The 23,499-nt window shown below is 43.6% G+C and overlaps 10 protein-coding genes across 10 annotated transcripts; 7 read left to right on the forward strand and 3 right to left on the reverse strand.

The window, feature by feature from the left end:
- Positions 1–411: 411 nt before the first annotated feature.
- PHALS_00968 (uncharacterized protein) lies at positions 412–683 on the forward strand (the record flags this gene model as incomplete). The annotated part of the gene is made up of 3 exons (XM_024730744.1): positions 412–430; positions 477–535; positions 594–683. The coding sequence occupies 3 exons, from the start codon at positions 412–414 to the stop codon at positions 681–683; spliced, it is 168 nt and encodes a 55-aa protein (XP_024580991.1).
- Positions 684–2,443: 1,760 nt separating this feature from the next.
- On the forward strand, positions 2,444–5,035 carry PHALS_00969 (cmgc mapk protein kinase; the record flags this gene model as incomplete). The annotated part of the gene is made up of 1 exon (XM_024730745.1): positions 2,444–5,035. The coding sequence occupies one exon, from the start codon at positions 2,444–2,446 to the stop codon at positions 5,033–5,035; it is 2,592 nt and encodes an 863-aa protein (XP_024580992.1).
- A 2,510-nt stretch (positions 5,036–7,545) lies between these two features.
- On the forward strand, positions 7,546–8,287 carry PHALS_00970 (uncharacterized protein; the record flags this gene model as incomplete). Its single annotated transcript, XM_024730746.1, has 4 exons — positions 7,546–7,761; positions 7,826–7,931; positions 7,994–8,136; positions 8,213–8,287. The coding sequence occupies 4 exons, from the start codon at positions 7,546–7,548 to the stop codon at positions 8,285–8,287; spliced, it is 540 nt and encodes a 179-aa protein (XP_024580993.1).
- Positions 8,288–8,646: 359 nt separating this feature from the next.
- Positions 8,647–11,198, forward strand: PHALS_00971 (Inositol polyphosphate 5-phosphatase and related proteins; the record flags this gene model as incomplete). The annotated part of the gene is made up of 2 exons (XM_024730748.1): positions 8,647–8,916; positions 8,979–11,198. 2 exons carry the CDS (start codon positions 8,647–8,649, stop codon positions 11,196–11,198), a joined length of 2,490 nt encoding a protein of 829 aa, XP_024580994.1.
- Positions 11,199–11,225: 27 nt separating this feature from the next.
- PHALS_00972 (Fumarate reductase/succinate dehydrogenase flavoprotein-like, C-terminal) lies at positions 11,226–13,454 on the reverse strand (the record flags this gene model as incomplete). The annotated part of the gene is made up of 3 exons (XM_024730749.1): positions 11,226–12,932; positions 13,014–13,097; positions 13,164–13,454. The coding sequence occupies 3 exons, from the start codon at positions 13,452–13,454 to the stop codon at positions 11,226–11,228; spliced, it is 2,082 nt and encodes a 693-aa protein (XP_024580995.1).
- A 237-nt stretch (positions 13,455–13,691) lies between these two features.
- PHALS_00973 (protein iws1 homolog) lies at positions 13,692–15,423 on the reverse strand (the record flags this gene model as incomplete). The annotated part of the gene is made up of 8 exons (XM_024730750.1): positions 13,692–13,992; positions 14,052–14,194; positions 14,262–14,332; positions 14,394–14,487; positions 14,551–15,079; positions 15,150–15,183; positions 15,251–15,334; positions 15,408–15,423. 8 exons carry the CDS (start codon positions 15,421–15,423, stop codon positions 13,692–13,694), a joined length of 1,272 nt encoding a protein of 423 aa, XP_024580996.1.
- A 2,949-nt stretch (positions 15,424–18,372) lies between these two features.
- Positions 18,373–18,778, forward strand: PHALS_00974 (uncharacterized protein; the record flags this gene model as incomplete). Its single annotated transcript, XM_024730751.1, has 3 exons — positions 18,373–18,429; positions 18,542–18,604; positions 18,674–18,778. The coding sequence occupies 3 exons, from the start codon at positions 18,373–18,375 to the stop codon at positions 18,776–18,778; spliced, it is 225 nt and encodes a 74-aa protein (XP_024580997.1).
- Positions 18,779–19,610: 832 nt separating this feature from the next.
- On the forward strand, positions 19,611–19,837 carry PHALS_00975 (uncharacterized protein; the record flags this gene model as incomplete). Its single annotated transcript, XM_024730752.1, has 2 exons — positions 19,611–19,629; positions 19,701–19,837. 2 exons carry the CDS (start codon positions 19,611–19,613, stop codon positions 19,835–19,837), a joined length of 156 nt encoding a protein of 51 aa, XP_024580998.1.
- A 1,409-nt stretch (positions 19,838–21,246) lies between these two features.
- Positions 21,247–22,129, forward strand: PHALS_00976 (uncharacterized protein; the record flags this gene model as incomplete). The annotated part of the gene is made up of 2 exons (XM_024730753.1): positions 21,247–21,351; positions 22,082–22,129. The coding sequence occupies 2 exons, from the start codon at positions 21,247–21,249 to the stop codon at positions 22,127–22,129; spliced, it is 153 nt and encodes a 50-aa protein (XP_024580999.1).
- Positions 22,130–22,770: 641 nt separating this feature from the next.
- Positions 22,771–23,131, reverse strand: PHALS_00977 (uncharacterized protein; the record flags this gene model as incomplete). The annotated part of the gene is made up of 2 exons (XM_024730754.1): positions 22,771–22,836; positions 22,913–23,131. The coding sequence occupies 2 exons, from the start codon at positions 23,129–23,131 to the stop codon at positions 22,771–22,773; spliced, it is 285 nt and encodes a 94-aa protein (XP_024581000.1).
- Between the last annotated feature and the right edge of the window lie 368 nt (positions 23,132–23,499).

The raw sequence follows: 23,499 nt of genomic DNA on the forward strand, positions 1-23,499 counted from the left end.
CTATGAGTCGCTGACAATATCCAACTACAAAACCAGTTAGGGCACTGAACAAAATGCAGCTGTCCATTTCGTTCTGCGGAACTCCTTCTCGGTGATCGGCGTTTGTGTCGAATTCGTGAATCATATATTTAGTTTCATCAAATTGTTTAAGCTTAATTTCTAAAATAATGTCAATGTTATTTGTAGTTTGAAATGCTAAAGCGTTTGTTTATTCAATATTCTGGTAGAGATGGATTATTTTCTATTTTGGAGCATTATTAGGAATATTCGGGATTGTTCTCCCTCTCCTCACACTCAATGCTCTACGACTGTTCTCGAAAACAGCTTTGTCATGGCGAATACCTCCTCCAGCACCAACCGTACATTTGGACGTCGAGCACCGCGATACGTTTCTTCGGCTGAAACATGACCATGAAGGCGCAGCTTAATGGTATTCCAGCTTGTTTGAAATCTATTAATATAATGTGAATATGTAGTCCTGTGCGACTTGCCTGTGTTATACCGCAAAGTTTTAGAGGTTGGAGATTCATCACATGTATGTCGTACAGCGGTAAAACCCTCTGCGCTGATTCACGTATGTCATTTTCTCAAAGACGTCGTGGGATGAGCCAAATCACCACCAAGGGAGTTACTACAAGTGGTCGGCCTTGCCACTACACGGGCCTGTTTTCCAGTCTCTTTGATACAAAAAAGCGTCATCGACTTGAATGGCATAATTTGAGGTTTACAAAATACTTCTGTCAAATTGACAGACTCCGCGTACACGAAACCAGCTTTTCCACCTTATAGATCCCGTGATTGTTACGCGAAACTCTAACAGTGCTGGTAAGCAACTCGCTGTTCAAGCTATGCTTTCGAACGAGAAATCTGGGTTGAACTTGCGCAACAATCCACAACTCCATTACCAAGTTTTATGGCTGTACTCATAAGCTTGATCTGCTGGCAGATTCCGCAAAGATAAGGTACTTGTAGTTGAGCCAGCGTATCTGATACAAATTAAATTGGCTTGGTCTGGCCAGCTACTCGCACAAGTATAGTTCAAAGTATGCTGACTTTGCACGGCGCCTCAATGATGTTCTTAACAAGATGTCGAATGCGGCAGAAGAGTTTTACTTGCACAGAACTATCTCTTAGCCAAATTCAGTGTGCATCTGCTTGGCTCTACGCCATTTCCTATCGATTGAAATCATGCGTTCTTACGCACAGCGACGTCGTCACCACATCGCGCACATACAGTTTCATGCTGGCCTTTCATCTTTGTCAAGTTTATCTTTAAAGAAAGATATTGACCGGGTCAGTTATTCGCGTTGGTATTTGCTTTTTCGTGTCATCATCGCGAACAGACCAGCTTATAAGGCGATATGTACAGCGTACAGAAGAGGTATGTGTCGTTTTGCTAGATGCTTTTGGGAGCAAGGCGTTTGAAAATTTAGATGCTGATCGAAACGCACGGCTGTCCATTTGCACCGATATCCCTAATCTCAACATTTGCAGTACTACAGCAGTGACCCATTGACACTCAAGTGGTACCGTATAATCAACGACCAGAGCATATCATAGTGTACAAGGGACAAGATACCCCTTTGGGTGACCACCTCAAAAAAATACTGCTCGGTGAGCGCTGATATAGGTGAGGTCATAGGTATAGGAGGGAAAGTATATATGTGAAATGCTCCAGAAATTGCTATTTGTTACCTTAGAAAAGGCGATTTTTCCGTGACGCAATATCGGGCTTCAACGTCTAAGTCGACTCTCCCCGATCCGCTAGGCTGGGAATATTGTAAATAACCACCCGCAACATTTTGGCGACATCAACGTCTTGCACTTTCTTGCTCTCCAAGGTAATTTTTGCTCTGCGATTTGTTGTTTTTCCTATCTTCTGTCCAGAACTATTTCTATCACTTGACGTGCAAATAGCAACCCACATGTAAAACAAACTTTTCCTTTACAAAGTCTCTCATCTTCATAAAAATATATACTTTAGTGATTATGAAGGTTCACAATCACACCAAAGGTGCGATGTGAATTTCGTACTACTGCTCACTTAGTACTAATTTTATAAAGGCCAAAAAGTTTTCGTTACAATCTCTTTTGCAATCAAATGTCAATCTTAGATTCAAATCTGAAAGGGATTAACTTTTTTATGAAATAACACCGGACAACCAGTCAATTTGAACAAATAAAATTCTTGAATATTATTTGTAGTATGACTTCATGTCTAATTACAGCGCTAGTTGACTATCAGCAGCTTTCGTTTGCAAGGTTTCCAACCACAGAATTCCTCCGTACCGGTAGAAAGAAGAAAGTGGAATGAACCCAAATTGGGCGTTCATTGTAGTGACATAAACCACAATTTTGTCCACTCCCATGAGCAAAAAACTGACGCCTCTTCAGTCGAAATCTTGAATGGTTGCTCCCAATAGCTCATTTACCGACTGTTGTAATGACACGCCAACAGCCTTCGCTCTCTCCATCGTCTGCGCCATCGTCGGTCTCTGCTCGTCTTCAGCATGATCCATCATCATATTCCACTTTAATACACGGCAGCAATAATAGATTGCGCTCACAGACGCTGCTGGCGCGACTATTTCGGCGCAAGGAGCGATCTCCGCTAAACTCGCAGGCGCAAAACGAGCGGTTGCTATACGGCGAGGAGGAGGAGAGCAAAGTCCGTGTGGATTCGCCAATTCGCGCACTCTTGCGATCTCTTAGTCTGCAGCGCGGTGGCGACAAGACAAGTGAGGAGCGCACGCTATCTGAGCCTGTGCACGTGCTTATCGAAGGCGTGCTGACGATGCTCGTACAGCAGCTCTACTGGCGTTCCATGCCGTATTACTTTGTGCTTGAGCAGACGGTAGATAAAGATGCATTAGTAAGATTTACTTTGAGGCAATTTAGTATTGATCCAGCGAGTAGAAGACCAGGTCGTCTCGTAGCTATTGTAACATTGTCGCACAATGATGTGGTGACCGATTTGAGATCGTATCGACATGCTAGACATGCGCTTGAGCTGCAGCTAGCATCACTTAGCCAGCGCAAGAATTTTGCAGGAGCTGAAGCAGCTGAAAGAGACGAGGGCTACGAGACATTAGTGCTTCGACTCGCGGCAGGAGACGAACGGACATGTGTCAAGTGGTTACAGATGATTGATTCGTGTATTGATAAATTAATCGCACAAGCAGAGCCACAGTATCGGTTTAAGGATTTGGACGGTGGAACGGAACCAGCAAAAATAGTGCCCATGTTCAGAGATGATGGCCGAAGGGTGAATGGGATGATGACGCGAGATTGTGATCCTTATGGTAGCGCAGTCAGTTATACAAGCAGTGAACGCAGCAATAATTACGGTGAAATGGATATTCCAGCTGAAGAGATTCGAGCAGCAAGACAAGATATTTTGGAGGAGGATAAAGAAGAGGCGAAACTAGCTGTGCAAGACACACAGTCATCTGTACGAAGTGCACATGCCGATATAAACGATGAGGTTTTGGCGCCATCAGTTGTTGGGTATTGTTGCTCGCCAGAGTTTCGATCTTACGAGTCTTCAATCTCTCAAGACTCAGACAATAATGCAGCAGAAGAACAGGAAAGTAGCAATCAAGAAGGAGAAAATATCCTTAGGGAAGATTATTTTTCTATTGCTGCAGCCACACAAAGAGCAGTGGCACCATACAAGAGCGCAGTTCTGGCTGGAAGTAAAGCTTCTGCGTACCAAAGTATGGGGTCAACGGATGAGTATTTGAAATCTTCATTACGGTCGTCAGTAGCACCAGCAAATGAATATGGACACTTTCCCCGTGCTGCATTCGGGGCCGGTAGCAGCACCAACTTCGTGCCAATATTGCGACCTCAAACCCACTCTTTTAGCGCGAACGGACAAGACTTCACCTTAGATACTCGCTACCAACTTGTAAAGCCAATTGGAAACGGAGCGTACGGTGCAGTGATTGCAGTCAAGGACGTGATTAATGGCGGCGACGATTTGGCAGTCAAGAAAATTACTAACATATTTGAAGATTTGGTCGATGCTAAGCGAATTCTGCGTGAGGTGAGATTACTGGGTCATTTTAACCACAAAAATATCACCCGGTTGCGCGATTTGTCACCTCCTCCTTCGCGGAGGCAATTTGACGATATGTATATTATCACAGAGCTCATGGAGACGGACCTTCACCAGGTCATTTACTCCATGCAACCCATGTCGGACGACCACGTTAAATATTTTTTGTATCAAATGCTGTGTGCACTGCATCATATTCACTCGGCAGGTGTCCTTCATCGAGATATGAAGCCCAGTAATATTTTACTGAACGCAAATTGTGATCTTAAGGTGTGCGATTTCGGTCTTGCGCGTGGCGGAATCGACTCTTCATTGGAGGTTTATAACGAGCGACCACAGCTTGGTGAATTGACAGAATATGTTGTTACACGGTGGTATCGTGCACCAGAGATCATGTTAAACTGTCTCCACTATACAACAGCCATTGATGTTTGGGCTGTGGGCTGTATTTTTGCCGAGATGCTTTTGCGCGAGCCCTTATTCCCTGGGAACGACTATTTGCATCAATTGAAGCTCATCATTAATTTTTTGGGTACTCCAAAACAGGAGGATATCGGGTTTGTAAAGAACACAAAAGCGCTTCGCTTTCTGACAAAACTCGCTATATCGAAACCAAGGAAATGGCGAGATGTGTTTGCTAGCAGCGCTGTTGAGAATGTTGTGAGTACAGAAGCTATTGATCTCTTGAGCAAAATGCTTTTGTTTAACCCCGAAAAACGTATCTCTGTTGATGCTGCTCTACGACATCCGTATTTGGCAACTTTCTTTGATGAAAACGATCTTGTGGTCTCGAAGCCATTTGACTTTTCGTTTGATCTCCCAGATGATCAGCTGTCAAAGGATGCTTTAATTAATCTGCTCTGCGAAGACATCGAGCAATTTCATCCACAAGTACCCGTTTCGGTTACACCCATGCCACTGGGGACTGCCGCTAGCCGTTTCTTTCGAATGGGAATGACAGCATCAGCGAGTTAAGAAAAGACATTGGGAATAGTATTTATTACGAAAAAATATTAAGGCTGTTTTTATTCTAGTTGCAATGCAAATAGCTTTTAGCATAATTTACGAATTATTCATGGGGCTTGTAGGTTAAAGCACTAATGTAAATTTGTTTGAGCATAGCAATATTGTACTGGTACAGTGGTCACTGACGACTTGTCGCCTTTATCTCCCATCCGAAATTTATCTGCCAGAGAATCAGCAGAAATTTTAGATCTGTCATACCCTTTCATTTGGATCAATTTAGTTCATTGAGCAAGCAAACATCAGTTTAAATCAGATAAAAATCATACACGCTCGCGAGTCGCGTGGGTATACTGTGATTTTATCAATAACTTCTCAAAGAGAATGCTTATGTTCAAATGGTTCAATGGCTGTTTAACGAAACTTTCAATTTTGATGTCATCACTTAACACGCCGCTGATGTTTCCTCCTTAAAGGTACGCTTCACATTTCAGAAAATCATAATCCAGGACCAAAACAGTAATATGCTGCCAATTTTAAATACGGTTCTGCATAAAGTTTACTGGTGCCGCCATTGCCATCGTGTACGTCAGGCGTATATACACAGATCTTTGATGTCTCGGGTATCGTAGGGCGTAAAGTCAGAATCTGTAGTCAAAGTTTATAGAAACAAAATTTCCAGAGGCAAAGTTTATGATATTTGCTGTATGCTCGTTAAGTCTGACCGCAGCAATATCCCGATTTCCTACCAGTCGATCACGTTGAATTGTGATGGGCCACGACTCGCGAGAGTAGCTTTAAAGTTTTGCATGTGCAGCAGATTGGCTCAGTCGAGGACTTTTATAAATTGGGCGTAGATTCATTTCTTACCGTAGCTACGTTGATTGCAACTGATCATTGTGAACTAGTTTTCGGGGTCCACCTCCTTCATAAATACCGATACTTCGGTCTGCATTGAAAGGTCTTAGTAATATTGTGTAATGAGCTGTACACACTCGTTTTGCGCAGAATACTTCCCACGACGACCAGATCACTAAGAACGATCGTGTTAACGGACGACATATCGCTTCTGGGATTTACGGGTGCTGATCCGCTACACGGTACAACTCATTATTGAAGCTATTAAATTGAGCGGTTAGCGTGGGCAGTAGCCAATAAAATCGACTTTGCTTTGATTTGCGTGACATGTGCCCTGATGTCAACCTAAGAGCCTCATAGATACCTATTAGTTGACTGTAGAAATCTTCAAATAATGATGTTATGAACACATCTCAAACGTCATCCATTCGCCTTATGCGTACTTTGAGCCATCTAACCCAAATTTCAAACAATTGCAAAAGTAATGAGAAATGTCAGATATTCAAGACAATATTACTTTGTGTTGTCAAAATTTTAGTATATAAATTTATCACTCATCTAGCAAATCAATCTAATTTCCGAGCGCGTGGACCGACAGAGATTCATCACTCTTCACGTCGTACCCATCAGCAATCCTGTCATTTCATAGAAGATCGACTTAGTTTAAGCCTTAAGCGAAAATAGAAATGTGCGACATCCTTGTTGCTGGTCTATTCTGAAAGATTCAGTACGAAAAAAATATATACCTTAATATAGACTGTGTTGCCCACAATCAACGATCTATGTGTCTAACAGACAAGAGAGCAAGGAGTTGTCAAGAATGTTTTTTCACAAGACACGGAAACAAAGTGACGAGCATATTTTTACTCATACAACCTTCGATTTCTACCCTATAGACATGTTCCTTCAACCTTTAGGATTCTGCACGACAAGCACTTGGCATGTTGTTGTGATCACCATAGTACCGATTTCATAAATGCACCAACACAAAAGAGTCATCCTAGCGCTTCGATTTATGTTTCTGAGAAAAAAAGTCTGTTGTTCACTTGGGTGAAGGGATGTTACCAGATTCTGAAACCAGATGCTAAAACCCATAAGCACCAGATTGTTTAGTATACAGTACGATATTTGGCAGGGAAAGGGTCCACGAAGGGTATGTACAGTTCTGTAAAAGAACTAAAAAAAATTTCATGCTATGTGAGCATCATCTGTGACTGCAGAAGAATATTTAAGGATGTCAGGATCGTCATCTGCTCCTCTTTCAAGAAACAAAATTTGAGAGGAAACGTCAGATACTATACTCAAATCTCAACCACAACATAAGATACTGACCTTTCTTTTAATCATATTCTGATGCGCCATGCGGTCGCTATCGAAGAAAAGTTTGACAAGAGACAAATTCGTGGCATCATTGCTCACACACATGTGCGATACAGGTCAATGTGACTGTCCTGCGCTTGCATTTTGGTGTGGCAGATTAGTACTATGAGATATAATATCTTTTATAATTGTATGTTGGAATAATCTTATTATATTGTTTATGTAAGTACTTAGAGCCTGTAGGAAATAATTGGCTTGTCTGATTACGAATCCTTTAGCGAAAACAAAGTGCTCTGTACCTCTTCCAATGATTCAGAGTTTAAGTCACTTTGAAATTGAGTCCAATGGGCTTGCCGTCGACTGCGGACGAGGAGTGGCTACAGCACTACCAGACAGTGGCATCAGCCACGGCATCGATTCTCTCAATCACTGGCTCCTTTTACATTATCGGCCGCTACTGGTATGCACGGAGACTTAAGGCCAAGTCACTCTCGGTTTACGCTGCCTCCGCGCATCACCTTGATGTTACAAAAGAGCTCATTCACATTATCGCGTACTACGTATGTATAAAGATAAGGCGTCACTGTTTCAATATATTTAATGTTAAATACTACTTTTCTGCAGGACCTCTTTGGTGCTACTGGGCGAGCTTTTGGTGTCTTGCCTACAGAGACCTTTGACCAAGATGCCGGCGAGCCTGTGACCCCAATCTGCAAGCTCCAAGCTTTTGGTACGCAAATTTTGTACACATTTCGTACAGCTTTCAACTTGTAATACTCACTGCTTTTATAGTCATTACGTTTGGAGACGGCGCACCAATCATGTGGAACTTTATTATGGCACTCAATTTATACCGATGGGTCTGCATGGGCGAGGATCAACAGATGCTCATGAAGAGAATCAAGTATTACATCGGCAGCACATTAATCTTTACGGTCGGTATCCCATCCATTTGTCTCGCTTTCAACAGGTTTGGCGACGCTGGACTTTGGTGTTGGGTCATTGATAAAGATCACTCGACGGAAAGTCTTTTTTGGATGTTTGGAGCCTTATACTTCTGGATTATTGCTGGAGGCTCTGCCATGACAATTTTTCTCATACTTGTTAAAATGAACATGAAAAAGCGACTGAAAACGAATCAGAATGACGATGCAAATGATGCGTACTATGTCGTAGTTCACAACCTTACCATTTACATTTCAGGCTTCATTTTTTGCTGGTTACCGGCCATTGCAGATCGAGCACACACAATATTTACTGGAAACATATCACCCACATTGTATTTGCTGCATGCGACTATCGTACCGCTTCAAGGCTTTGTAAATGCTGTTATTTATGGCAAGTTTCACATTTGGGTCGTACGACATGTACGAGAGCCGTGGGCCAGCACAAATGATCTATCAAGAAAGCATACCAAATTATCTGAGAATATTCTGCGACAGTCGATGCAGTGGCGAGATCAAGAACGGGATCAAATGGGGACGGCCACGATTTTTGTGACCACATTTGATATGAATTGGAGCCCGTGTCCTACAAATTTGATGGACTGGATTCCACCAGGAAAGGATCTATATGTCTTTTCACTCCAACACTGCGTCGAAGTACAAGCTATCGAGCAGTCGATTCGAGGATACTTGATACAAGTGAATTACCCAACAGCATACAGATCGATCACATCCATTGCTGGAACGGCTGTGCGAGGTCACGTCCAGGATGTACGTGTTTATACTGCGATTTCATTTTTTGTTATTGAATGCTTACAATAACGATGATGTAGGCATCCGTTTGTCAAATTGTGTTTGTAAATAACGCCGACGACGCAAGTGGAAACGTCAAATTTCAAGCCGCTGATGGGCGAATATGGGCGCAGCGTAAAACATTTGACGAAGTTGTGGGGATCCCCATTCGTTACTTTGACGCGTCCATTGCTTTTGTATCTTGCAATCTCAGCACATCCTTTAACAGCACCTCGCAACGAGCAGAGAATATCGCTGCAAAGCACACAGTCGCTTCAAGCCTCATTCACTCCTTTGGCATGGACGCAGACCGAGCTGCCGTCGATTTTCCGAATCTTTATCACCATACGATTCTCTCGGGTAATCTAAACTACGATATCGACATGTCGACACCTGCGTTACTCACAGCAATTGATCAAGCTTACAAGGCAGAGTCGTTAAAGAGAGCGACAGATACTGCCATTGAAGTCCAAATGAAGGCTATTCGTGAAGCCAAAATGTCAACAGATAAGAAAAGTGTTGACTATCAGCTGGATCATCAGACGAGTTTGGAACAAAGTCTTGATGCGTGGGACAGCTCGCAAAGCATTGCTGACGTCTCATCGTCATCAAGTAGCGATTATATACTTGAAGAAGTGGTCACTATAAGTGATAATAGTGTCCCGTTCACTCTTCTTGAGTCGCCCACTGATCCTCTGCAGCAAGCAGGTAACGCGACAAAAGTTAACGAGGAGGAGGAAAGTGATCCTGATAACGTAGCGGTTGTCATCCACGAAGAAGCTGAAGACGGTGCGAGCGCCCACACGTGGAGTTCACTCTTGGATGAACAGCTTCCGTCAGAAGACCGTGTTATTGCCACTGCAAACAAGCCGCTCTTAAATGACCGACTTATGTCAAGCGGTCATTTCGTTCCACTTGCTCGTGGAAGTTATAAAAAAATTAGGGATCTTTTGGCCAAGTCGGACCTGGTGAGTGAAAATATGGCAGATAAATGGCTTCAAGTACTTCGTTACGACGAGCTTTTAGTCTCAATCGACGCTAAAGAAATCTTCACAGGATTTGAAGAACCAGCAATACGATTCTTGCCTTCATTTCCACGTAAAATTGGGGTTGCAGCGAAATTTTCGATGGTCGGAGAGCGCTCGTGTCAAAAGTTTTTTCAAGAAGCAGACACCGAAACGCTTGTCGACTCTCCTCCAGCTTATAAAGATCGTATTTTGGCTCATTCGTTATGTGATACAAAGCACCGAATCAAGAATGTGGGGTATTGGTCCTGTGAAAAGATCGTGACATCTACGCACAAGCCTGTCTGCAGTATTTACGAGCTTGAAATCGACCGATTTTTCACGTACAATATGGATGAAGCTGCTATTGCCGACATGCGTCAAGGCAAACATGCTCTACGTGACAAGCGTGACGTTCACGAGTTTAAAATCAAGTTGACCAAGCTGGATGCTAATATTTGGACGTACGAGCGCGATGGAGGAAGTCCCATAGTACAGCCAGCTGGGCATCGAAGACGAGAACGTGATTCAAACAGCTCGAGTAGTCATAGCAGTCATGGTGTTATTCACTCGACCAGTACAAGCAGCAGTGACGGGCACAGTGAAAACGTTACTACCAGGCGCAGCAAGTCGACGATCGCTCAGGTAGTTGGTCGAGTGCTTCGAAAGAGTCGACTTCACTCCAACAGCAGTTCGAGCTCAAAAGCGACGACGATAACGAATCAAGTCTCGGACGGTATGAGTGGAGCATTGGGAAGTCAGCCTATGGCTACGACGAATGAACACTTCTCCGCTCTCGCTGCCTCTCAGCTTGAGTTAGTGCCATTGGAACCTGTTAGCATCTCAACGATATTCCCGTTGCCATCTGAAGATGCCTACGCTCTTCAACGTAAAGTATACGAGGTCGCACACTTAGTACAAAATGGTTTTCAATCCAGCGCTCGTGTGGACGGAGATGAAGAATCGCAATTAGCGTATACCAATTATCGCACGGTGGCATGGAAAGAGGCGATGTCCAAGGGCGTGATACACTCAGCCATCACCAAGGCAGTGAATGGGGGAGTGCATATTGCCATCAGCATTAAAGCCGAGAAGGGACATGGAGGTCAAGGGGTGCTGTGTCTTCAGGAGGCAGATTTAATGATGCATGCAGCACCTGTACTCAGTGAAGCCAAACCAATTCCGTTTGATGTCAGTCTCACATGGGGAGGCAAGCACGTGGGTTATCTGCACGGTGATGTCTTGTGCTCAATGTAGAAAGTAATTATTTTTTGTCAATGCTATTTATCTTGTACTACTTGCTGGGTGAGATGTATTTTCGTCGCTGTCTTCTGCAAGTTCTAATAGAGAAATGGGCGCTCTCTGATCAATTTTGGAGTTTGGTGTTACGAGAACTGTAGGTAAGTGATTAACAAAACTATGCTTATCGTCTGGCAGCTCACCAGCATCTTCTTCGTCAGAAGATGAAGTAGATGATGATGATGAAGACAACGACACTGTTGATGTCAGACGTGTAGGTAGAAACGGTGGTAATGGGGCAGGAGACGGCAAAGGAGCTGATGGCATCGGTTGCGGTGCGTCACTGTCAGTCGTTTCTATATTTTTGTGCGGTTCTTTTGCTGCTATTGTCGATACGAGCACGTCATGAGTTTCCGCCGCTTCAAGCCACGGCGAGTTGATGCGCTTAAGTCGAGCCTCAGCTTCGATGCGTTGCCGTCGTTCAATGTGCAATTGCTTTCGCAACGCAGCAAGTTGTTCGAGCATAGCATTTTGTAGCGAATTTTTGGCACACTTCAGTTTTTCAATTTGCGTGCGTTGTGTTTCAACTTGATGTTCCAGTGCCTGCTGCTCTTCCAGAGACGACGCACTTATGGTCACAGCTTCGCTCATGGCTCTCGCGGCATCGTTGCGCTGCTTTGACAAAGCAGCCAAATCCTGCAAAGTACCTTCCATTGCTTCACGAAGCGCGTGCTCTTCTGACTGCTTTAACTCTAGTTGTCCAAGTAGATCTCGTCGACTAGCCTCGTGTACTTCAATTTCGGTTCGCAACCGACGTCCACTATCTTCGTGCTGTTCAACTGTGGTTTGTAGCTCGCGACAAACGTCCTTAGTAGCCATATAATCAGCTTCAAGCTTCTTGTGAGCATCAGAGAGGCGCTCCAAATCTGATTGTAGTGCTGCCTCTCGACATTTCTGAGTCGTATTTGATTCCTGTTGTTCACGAAGTGCGATCATGAATCTTTCACATTCGCCTCGCTGTCGTTCGACCTCCTGACGTGCTATTTGAACACTTGCTTTCAATTCTTGATTCTCGTGTTGTTCCAGTTCTAATTTGTGCTTGGCTCGCTCCATTTTCTGTCGTCGTTGTAACTTTTCATCTTTTAATTGCGCTTCGAGACGAAATTTCGCCTCAGCTTGTTCATGGATGTAACGAAGTAGTGTGGTCTTTTCACAAGCAGCAATCTGCACGTCGTTGGAAAGTTGCGCTAATTTCTCATCAAGTGCAGCACGTTCTTTTTCAAGTGTCGCGATCCATGTTTCCCGCACTGTACGCGTCTCTTCTAGCTCCTCTTGGCAATTTTGAGAACTTTGAAGTTCTTTTTGTAGTGCTGACACACTTTTTCGTTCTTGATCGAGTTGCAAAGCTAAGGCTTCACCTTGGTCTTGTAGCTTTGAAATCTCAAGTAGTAGACCTGTGTGTAAGGATCCATTAATCACATGCGCTTCGAGTCGAACTTCTAAAGCACGTTGCAAGATAGAGAGCTTGTCTCTAGCTTCATCACGCTCTTGTTGCATTGTTTCCAGCGCCTCGTTTCGCTCCTTTAAAGTCGCCTTGAGCGAGCGTAACCGAGAGCTTAAATCGAGGTTACATTGAGCCAGAGACTTTCCTTTGGTACCCATGAAGAAACAATGCTCAATTTTTTTTGCATAGTCTCTGTTGCTGATCGCTTGCTGCTCGATTTCTTTGCGTTGTGACTGAATTCGGTCAATCTAAGACACCACAAACAAAACTGGCAGATTTACACATCAAGGAAACAAATGAGAAAATCAAGAGGACACAATATGCCGTACGAGATGACGTAGTTTGCCATTATCACGCTCAAGTTTTGCATTGTTCCCTAAGACTTTCTTCATCTCACGGCGAAGTTGGGTATTCTAATCAGCACAGAAATTCATTTTGACACCGAAATAAACAGAGTGCACAAAACGGTATGTGCTCACTTTTTCTGACGTCTTCTCCAAGCCGAGTCGTGTTCGAAAGTATCGCGTTTCTAGAACCTTCAATTCTTTATTCAGCGAAGCCACATGGCTCGTCGGCGCAGGAAGTAAACGCTCTAGGTTTTGTTCTCCTAGTTGATTGCAAACCCCAGCGCGAATATTGTCTTCTTTCTCGTCAAGTATATCCTCATCCTTGTTAACATCGTCACACCCGTCACTTCCTTCGGAATTGGTCTCGACGTTGTTGGCTTGACTACTGGCCATTTGGCGACGACGCAACCACTTACTCGCCATTATATTGGATCGTCGTCTATGTAAGCTATTTTCATGGTTATTGTCGTTTCTCGGTACTCGGCATGACGTTTTAGGGCTGTTTCAATGTCTCTTCGCATGACCTGGTTGATAGTTTACAAATTATACAAAATGAATATGATCACAGTACTGACTCAATTAAACACGGTGGCTTAAACACGAGCTGTATGCAAAGACGGCTACGGGTTGCGAGATAGTCTAAACTTGGTAGCTGATGATTTATCTGCCTTCAACGCTGACACCCGTCGCACGTTTTGTCTTCCTGCCAGGCCTCGCGATTTCTTGCATTCGTTTAACCAAGCGCGCTTTACGAGAATCCGGATCGACTTTTTTAGCTTGAGCAGCACTCATATCGACTTTGGATTGAGGACGAAGCAGAAAATCGATGTGCAGTTGCTCTGGTAACTCAGCACGTTCTGATACGTCAAATTTAACGTCCAATTCGGCACTACGCCCATTAAACACGTTGCCACCACGGTCAGCAGCACGCATTTTAGTTTTCGACTTTTTCTGCCTGCGCCTGGAGATGAAAACACGTCAGCATAACAACAATTTCTAGTCAAATATAAGAAACCATACGCTCGCTCTCGACGGCGGTAAATTTCATTCTCTGCCTTCTCTGCTTCCAGTTCAGCAAGCTTAGAAAAGTCTAGCGTCTTATTAAAGACTGCACGGCTCCAGCGCTCCACCAAACTGCGGCATAGCTCTTTGTTCTCGATTGTCTTACCAAACACAAAATACAATGAACGTGAATCCCATTGAACAGCCACATTTCACACTAAGTGCTACCTCTTGCGGGTGCTTCATCAAAACCATTACAACTTTTCCAAGTCCACTGCGCTTCAAATGCTCTTTAAACACTACACAACAGCCTCCATTACCAACCTTTTAGCACCTAAACGATCTACTTGCACAACACACCTGGCATTTTGCTAACCATATCAAGTATCTTGGTTCGCAAACCAACATTTGGTAATGTGCCATCTTCAAAAGGCTGAATCCACTTTTTAACAATCTATTTCTCAAAAGGCCAAATCAACATATCAACTAAATCTTATCATAGTTATGCATGACGCACCGTGAGCAGGTCAAAATCGAGCAGCATCGGCTGGAATTGCACTTTACGTAAAATATGCAATGCATTATCCACAAACTTGATCTTTTCCAAGGCTGGCCGACGTTCTGCAATACTTACTAAGTCATCAGCATAAGCCTTGTCCATGCGGTAGAGAACCTCCTGCGTAATTTGTTCCATCTCTTGTGGCGATAAATTAAGCTTAGAGCGAGCGCGTCCAGTCTTGAGATTTTTCAATGTGTTTTCAAAAAAGTCGTCTTTCTGCTCTTGGAGTGGCTGCAGCTCACTAGTTGGCCGTTCATCATCAAACTGCTGATGTTCTTGATTATATTCACCCAGTACATCAGCCAGATCATCGTCTCCGTCAATAAAATCGTCGTCATCTTTTGTAGCTACTACGTCATCTCCAGAGTCATATTCATCTCCTTCCGGAGCATGGATTTCCTCCTTTTTCACACGTTTTGAAGGAGGCGAGACTGGATGCTTAGCTTGTTTTTCTTCATCTTCACTTTCCGAGTCGGAGCCAAAAAGACTGGCAGTAGAAACGTAATAGTATTTTTTTGTAAATGTAGGATTTATAGAGACAATCAGAATGATAATACCCTGAAGCATCGGCAGTCGTAGTAGCGGCAATTTCTACAAGTAATGTTTTAATTGTTTCAATTGTTTAAACCTATTGATAGAAAAGAAGAGAGCGACGTACGACGAGGAAGCTGCTCGTCACCAGAATCGTCGGAATCTTCATCACCAAACATCTCATTAATGCTGCGCTTCTTACGCTCATCTTCTAACAAAAAGAAAGAGTAAATTCATGCTAATTTAGGCGCGAAGTGAGCTCTGACACATGTCAAATAGCTTACCGTCAGAGCTTCCCATGACAGTGCTAGTATGAGGAGAATTAGAAAATAAAATAGCTCGGAACTATTTGCCAGCTTTTTTTTTAAATGTAAACAAAAGAGAGGAAATAGTCAAATAGTAATATAGCTAATGAGAAAAAAATTAGTCATAAGGAATAGACGTGTTTTTGGTAATGGTGGTGGTCCCAATACTCACGAATAAAATAAGAGAGACTAAGCGAGCCACGTGTCTAGTTGCATTCTCTTTCCCCGAGATCGTACGTGAACTAAATTCCCCATTCACAATTCTACAAGCTCCATAGGTAAGGCTAGGGGCGTTATGCTCGTGATAGACAGACAGTATCATTACTTTCGTAGCAGTAGCATTGTTGAATTATGACTTTTGAGATCGCTCTAGTTTAAAGGTTCACGTCGAACCCGCTGCCGCAGGTGATTCTAATTAATTCCAGCCCTTTTAACTCTGAAAATTTTTTAAGCCATGGCACAAGCGACTTCATCGGTGCTGGTTCATGGAGAGCTGTCTTCTGGGTAATTTGGATGTACTCTTCGATATCGAAAAATTGCAATCCTGCTTTATGTTTTGATCAAGTGAAACAAATGAAACATCATACTAGTTAACAAGCCAGCTGATTTTGAAGTTGGATACACGACAAATTTAGATGTACGCCTCGTTGTGCTCGCAATACTATGCAAAATTGTTGGATTTACGACGACTGCACAGAGTATTAGAGCTAACGGTTCTTCCAGGCAGACTCCTCCCTTTTAGCGTTCGCTTATAAATGTTGTCTAAAACCATACACTAGGGTTGAGGACCGCTATATATGCTAATCTAAAAGATGGATAACTGAAGCCGGCTCCGATCGCTGCGGCTGTCCAACTGCAACCGCTGACAAGGGTGTGTTGTGAAAACGACAATGACACAGTAATTGATTTTTTCACTTCTGACGTTGGTGATTTAAACAATGTGTTCGATAAGATTGGGGTCGTAGTTGAGTGAAAACTGGCTATGACAAAAGCCAGGCACTCCTCGTAGTCTTGATTCACCCACCGTGCAGCGGGGCTGCCGTAGCTTTGCGCTTTGAGGAAGCGTAACGTAGGTCACCAATCTTTCGTTCTATACTCAGAACAATTAAGAGTTTAGGGGATCGCAATCCACTTACTCCAAGAGTAATTATGGCCATAACCCAAGGATAATAAACTCTTCCGTTCAAAATCCAGAACTGACTATATTTATTTGTATCTGCGGCTAAACCGCCTAATTTCAAATGTATAATATGTATAGTAAAATCTAAATACATGCATGACTACTGGCTACCCAGCCCCATACCGTATTCTTGTTAAGGTGCAGCCACACCATGCCTATCTCGTGCGACACACACGCCTGTTACCAGGGTACGTGTAATCCCGTTACACACCGGTATGCCTTTGTGGAAGTAGGTGTCGCCACAGTCATGCTACAACGTGACTGTGCACAAATCTAACTAGACAATAAATTCGTCCATAGTCGTGCAGAGCACGGAGAGTCGGCTGTGGAATGATTACCACGTCGTACACGTCGATGATCCACCGTAAACCAGAACACGCGATAGCTCGTTTGTGTCGGGGTATCAGCGCTTGGGCCTTTGTTCCGATACCGATTGACATTGATGCCGTTTGACGAATCTCAAAAATACTGATTTTTGCTGAGAATTGCTGAGCCCGGGTGGACTTCTGATAAATAGGAGATCGGGCTGTATTCGTGAAAGTGGATTGGATATTGTATCTCCGAAAAGTTGAAATTGTTCTCTTGTTAGAAAGGGTAATGACGATCGAGACAAGAAAAGAGAACACAGCCTCAGCAAAAACAGGGCTATGAGGCTGAAGCGTTTTGATGTTCATGCGCTGAAATTGATTGCAAGGTCCGGTTAGTGGTCGTTACATGAACCCTCTTTATGTGCCACTGTAGAATTCTTAGTGGACAGCTATCTTGTCTGTACCTATCAGCTTCCATATCATAGTTTCAATAGCATTGAGACAAAAAACAAGGGTGTGCGGGATTGCGAGTCCAACTTGACCAGAGATATGAATTTGTATACTGTAAAAAAAAGTGTATGCGAGGCCAGTAGACGCGCATTACAAGCAAGAAGCAGGTCAAGAAGCGGTCGTATATCAATCATATGTTCAGACATCCAAATGAAGTGATTGACTATAACGATTTGGTTACCATCTGCCTGGTAAGATTTGTATTCAAGAGTGGTATTACCGGTGAGTATCGTATTAATGGTACACAAATACTCTATAATTGCCCCTTGGACATTGAGTCAGGTAATACGTTGAAAAACTCTAATATTTCTGATCGGAATGAGGAGTATGGAGAAAGGTTAAGTCCGCGTACGCGATACGGCTCATACGACAACATTATTCTGAATAATTTATCCGACATAAATAAGATTAGCTTGTCTTACTAAGTTTTTAATGATGTCAAAAGAGCAGCCTAATAACGTAATCACTCTAGAGGCTCGCGTTCACTCCTGAGAGAAGCGAATAAGTTTGTCATCCGTCTGTTTTAAAACTCTCTCTGTGCAAGGAGCGTAGCAACCTTCTGCAGTGGTAATAAAATCTTCAATTGAGTCGTGATACGGTTGAAACCACTGGTAGGTTGGAACACGAATTTTTGCTCTCTCTCCACGGGATAATTTGCCTCATATAAGACCAATGTTTGTAGTTGGAGGGTGTCGATGATACGCTTGTGGATTCGATGGCTGGATCTAGTGATCAAAGATATGAGGGCGTTAACCAGTTATGATAATGCGCTTGTGAGAAACCTCCGAGATAACCTCCATCAGTCATCACTAGGGTCAAGACTGACACCCACAGTAAGGTCACTAATGTTGAGCAATGAGCAAAGAGCCAATGTAGAATAGAAATGAAGAAAGTATCTGCCTAGAAGAGATAAGCTGGGATAGCCAAATATATAGCCTTGTTAAAGATGAATCAGCAGCGCTTTGCACTGGCGATTCTCATTCGGGCAGATCTCACGGTAGACGTACATGCAATTATTCTGTAAACGATGATTTCTTGACATGAATAGATGACTCATAGATGGTGTGAAGCAGGCGTCCGCGCCCTAATCAAGGCGACAATAGTAAAAGAGGCAGAAGATCGCGACCTTTGCTCGAACGTTGAGGGCTCCCATCGAGGCGATTGATGCACATCCTCATGTAAGTAAGATAACAGGTCTGATCTCTGCAAAGAGTATTCTGACAGATGCGGTTTGTACATCTATCCAGACTCTGGAGGATTCAGTCGGAGTTCTATTGGATGCAAATCACGAATTCCGTCCGCCAGGTTTAGCTGGATTGCGTCTAGTCTCGGCTCAGTCAAACGGAAAATAAAATAAAAACAGCTTATTCGCTGAGCAGCACCGTAATACTTGCATATACTTCATATCAAATATCTACGCACTGTGATCTTTTTTCCTCCATCTGGTTTGGATAAAGAATAATCACGTCTTACAAACCCTGCGCGGGGAAATCTTGAGTCTCAGTAAACCACCATGCGACTACTGGACATAACTATATTTTATCGAGCCTCATGGGGAACGAAGACAATGGGCCTAAGCCATACGGGGTGCGGTTCTGTCTCTTGGAAAGCAGTGGAATACAATCAGGATTATTACTGTTAATATCAAACCTCCGGTTTTGGATGGTTATGAAAAGTCTTGATATTTTCAGGAGTGTCGAGCAATTTTTTTATAACGCACGGCTGTCAAACACAGAAAACGGTAATGAATATGCCGAATGTAGACATGTTATACGTGCGTCTAGCGACAGAGTTATGACGAATGAATGTTGAGCCTCTTCGTAAAAATTGAATTGGATGGCTTTGGCAGCACGGAACGTCCTTGGGCCTAGACATAATTTTAAAATGCAACTTTGTCGTCGTGCAGAACGGCTAGAATGAAGGTAAGAGATATCCGGTGATACGCACTGCGCTCCTAGTGGAGATCTATTTAGTCATGAATCCCTACCGCTTGTAAGTAGAAACGCTGCTTCAGGATGCAATCGTTACGTTTAAGAGCATGAGACTGTCCAACTCAATTTAAAAATATTGCAGAAATACAAGCGTTCGAGACTACAGACAGAGCGCCGCGGTCTCGAGCAGGGAACATACTGTAATCGCATTCTGAGATATATCTGCTTTGACATGTATCTGCTTTGACACAATATGTCGCGGATCTTAAAACGTATTTCTGAAGGGATTTTTTGCTTAATCTGCAGGCTGTGTCCAACGTGTCACTTTGAATTGGACGGATAGAAGAGACTGTGTGTCGCGGTATCCAGGGCTCACTTAGTTGCTTGCGACCGTGGTGTATGGAGCAAGACCTAGCAAATACAGGCGACTTTAAGTCACGTGTAGAAGATACAGGCCCGTGTAAAATCGAGGGTGAGTGATCGTCACGACGCGACGGTCTGAGTCAGTATACCGCGCTCACCGTGCGGGGTACTGAAGCTCACGGGCTAGTGGCGCCAAAGTAAATCTCTCCTTGTATAAATTGAGCCGGTAGTCCTAGTGGATACAAGTCTCTTCTCGTTCCCTCACCAAAAATTTCTTGGATTGCGAAGATATCACTAGGGATGTTCAAAATAGTTGTAATCACCAAAGAAGTCATATTAAAACTGGAAGTGGAGCTGTGCGTGTCGTCCGCCGTTAATGATTTTACAAGTAAGTTTTCCATAAAGATATGATAATCCATTTATTTGTTAGTGAATCCACCGATGTAATGACATATTTCATATACTTGTTGTGTTCGAATCGGTGATGTCTGGAGACTGATCCGGTACGTGAAAGTAAATATTGCGTAACACATCGATGACCCTACAACAAAAAGTGTGATAGAATTCTTGCTTTCCTTCGTGTAAAATGCAGATCAGGATTGGTGGGCATATTTAGCGAGCGGGAGTTAAACTCCCCATCCGGTGCCAGCCTATCTATGTCAGAGAGTCGTGGCAAGTATAATCAGTTAAAGAAGTCACCCTTCTTGCGCCTACTAAGCTGTAACAAAAACGTGCTGCTGATCAGATGGTCGACTCAACTTTTTCGAAGCTATCGGACTGGTATTGAAGTTTACAACTGCATATAATACCGAGTGACATTCTCCCCATCTCAATAGTACTTCAACCTGAATACTCTAAGAATGGCTGGTTATGGTTTAGGGCTGCCCAATGCACTAGCAACTTTCGAAAAGCCACATTGTGCCGGTGCAGCAACCCATACATCAGTGTTTATAATGATGTCGGGAACTGGAGATGTGAATATCCACATCAAACACTGCAAACAGTGCTCGAGAGTTCAGACAAAAAGGTCTGTATTAAGCTCCGGCAAAGTTTACTTTCCTTAACTCGTATGAGGATTTTTTTTTGTAAGCATATCTGCAAAGATTATGTTCATAGTGGGCTAACCAGTGTCGCTATTTGAAAGAAAATAAAATCAAGTTTTGTGCAAGATATGCCGACATGGTATGGTTGCCCACCCATCTTCGCAGAAACCAGGTCAAACAGCGCCGAAACGTCGCAATTAGTCGTCACTTTGATCCTAGAGAAAGCCTCGTGTGCCCCTCGAAAATATACAGAAATGTCGAATCGAACACGATAATTGCGCGGTGAGGATTATCCTACACCACTCTTTCTCCGAAAGTTCGCGACGCTGAAGCATCAGGCTCTTATTTTTTACAAATCGCGATGATGACACGCAATACGCTCATGTATTGACTTTTTTACGTAAATGGATACGTGAAGTCGCGTATATCTGTTTGACAACTCCACAAAGTAGCTTCGGTGCTACGAAGGTACTGTCGTTCCTGATGGGCTTGCGAGTGTCAGCCTTGCTACTCTCCGTCGCAATTCGATTTTCACGATATCGAGCGTCTAACGCCGAATGCACTTTACTATTCTTCACCATCGAAAAGGTTTGAGTTGATTTACTCGGCATACATACACATTCAGTGTAAGCAATTTTTCTAAAATCAAATTACGAGTTCTCTGCTTACGGTCATTGCGACAAAAGAATTGAGCTGAATTTCAGACGTCATAGAGAAAACACCGGACATATACGAATAAGAAGCGTTTTGTTAAAGCCGAATCAAGTATCAACTGCCCTGTAACTTTTGCTCCAAGGCGACGATACAGTTCTTAACTGGTTGGTGTGTTACTAAATCAATCGGTACGATGGCGTAATTGAAATCGCATCCAGAATTTGGGCTATGTAAATTTAAACGACCGTGGGGACTAATAAAGCGAGGTGGTGTGCCCTCGTTATCGAAACTCTTTAGAGCCGGCTACCTTAGAGTTACCGGCATTGCCCGATTAGGGAGAAGTGACCCTTCTTCATGTGAAGCAGAAAGCGAGCCGACAGGTGTGCTTTGACATAAACAAATATCCGGTATATTGGAGATAATTTAAATAATCGGATGGTTGATATGCAAATCAGCGCCCCGTTTCTGCCTCTACAACATCAGGAGTAGATAAAAGGGTAGACCGCGCAACACGCTTTTCAATTGCAAATCAATCAGAAATCACTTAAAACACAAGTTTTGGTCGACAGCTACTCATTAAAAGCAGAGAGGTGTTCTAGCAGGAACTTGATATAATAGGCTTTCATTTTGACGACGAAATGATGCATTATACTGCGTGGCATAGGGACGCCTGCACTACCGCAACTGGAGTATCAAGCTGCTGGACGGGTAAGCGGCGCGTCTTCTTTCTCATGCGTAGATTGGTTTATTAACATTTGCCTCTTTCTCCGGCGTTCAGAACTAAAAGAACGTTGCTCATGAAGTGTAGTTTTATCTAACTGCTTTTCTAAGCGCTGGAGGTACTTCTTAAAAGCAATAACAAGAGGAAACTAGGACTACTTTCATGAGCCGAGCTCAAGCGATGGCCCGGAACTCTTGCGGTCGCATACACAGAGCTCGCAGGAGCGTTAGGGGTTGACCCATACGTCGCAGGGGCGGGGCGACAATCTGAAGGGAGCCGACGACGTGCTTTGAGTTTGGCAAGCTCAAATCGGAGGTGGCGCTCCACACACACGCCCACTTTCTTGTGGCTCAGCTGTAAGGCATGCAGTGAGGAAAGTGGTGCCGTCGCACCCATTGCTCAAAGTGCACTTCGTCATTTGTAGCGCATTCGCCAGGAATGAGCACTACAGGTATCGTTTGCATTGCAATACACGGAGCCAACTCGTTAAGCACTTAGACGAGTGCAAAAAGCTTCCAGCGGAAATTCTTGTGGAACCAAGGAACGAGCTCGACGAGCTTTCCGTATGGCAAGCTCAATGGCCGGGGGCCGATGATGTGGAAGCGTAACGATCGAGTTAGCACCTCCGGAACTTAGTGATGTACTCTTCCAGACTCTTGTAATTCTTTTGCTTCAGGTCGTCTCACTTCTCTCTCAATCTTTCTAGGATGTCCACCGGGACAAACTCTCGGCTCATAATGTCTTTCAGATGCTTAACGGACTCGATGGTCAGACCTGTTGCATAAATACCACGCTGCTGCTGCTCCTCTCAGATTGACAGTGATCAAGGAGACAGCGTAGTTGGTGTCTTTCATTGTACATGTCAATGTTTTGCGACTGACAGTACTTGTGGGCATGGAAAAAGAACAACTCCAAACTTTCATCAAGTCCACCATGATATTTAGCCATCTCCACACCTTCCACTTTGAGGTCGGGCTGGACTTGGCGCTGCATTCACATTTCTTCTAGTATTTCTTGTTGGCGTTGAAACAGAGCAAACATGCCAGCCATCATTTGTTGCGCTGTCATGTTGTCGTCAAGTTTCATGGTGTTTTGAACTTAAACTTTTTTGGCAAAAGAAATCAACGACTTCTTCTTCCTCGGTCTTGCGAGACTTCTTCTTCTTGTGTTCGTAGCAGACAATGTCTGAAATCTTCTTGTCGATGAGGTTGCTCTGAACGTCGGCGTAGTATGTGAATTTTTCAGCGATCTTGATAACGTGCTTGATGCGGTTGCTTTCGATGGCCGTCTTGTTGGGCTCTCAGATGAAGGCTTGGTTGATTCGGACGGCTCTTTCAATAGACTCTTGTAGATCGTGTCGC

The sequence above is a fragment of the Plasmopara halstedii genome (genome assembly GCF_900000015.1).
Source record: "Plasmopara halstedii genome assembly, contig: Scaffold_1211, whole genome shotgun sequence".
NCBI classification, from domain to species: domain Eukaryota; phylum Oomycota; class Peronosporomycetes; order Peronosporales; family Peronosporaceae; genus Plasmopara; species Plasmopara halstedii.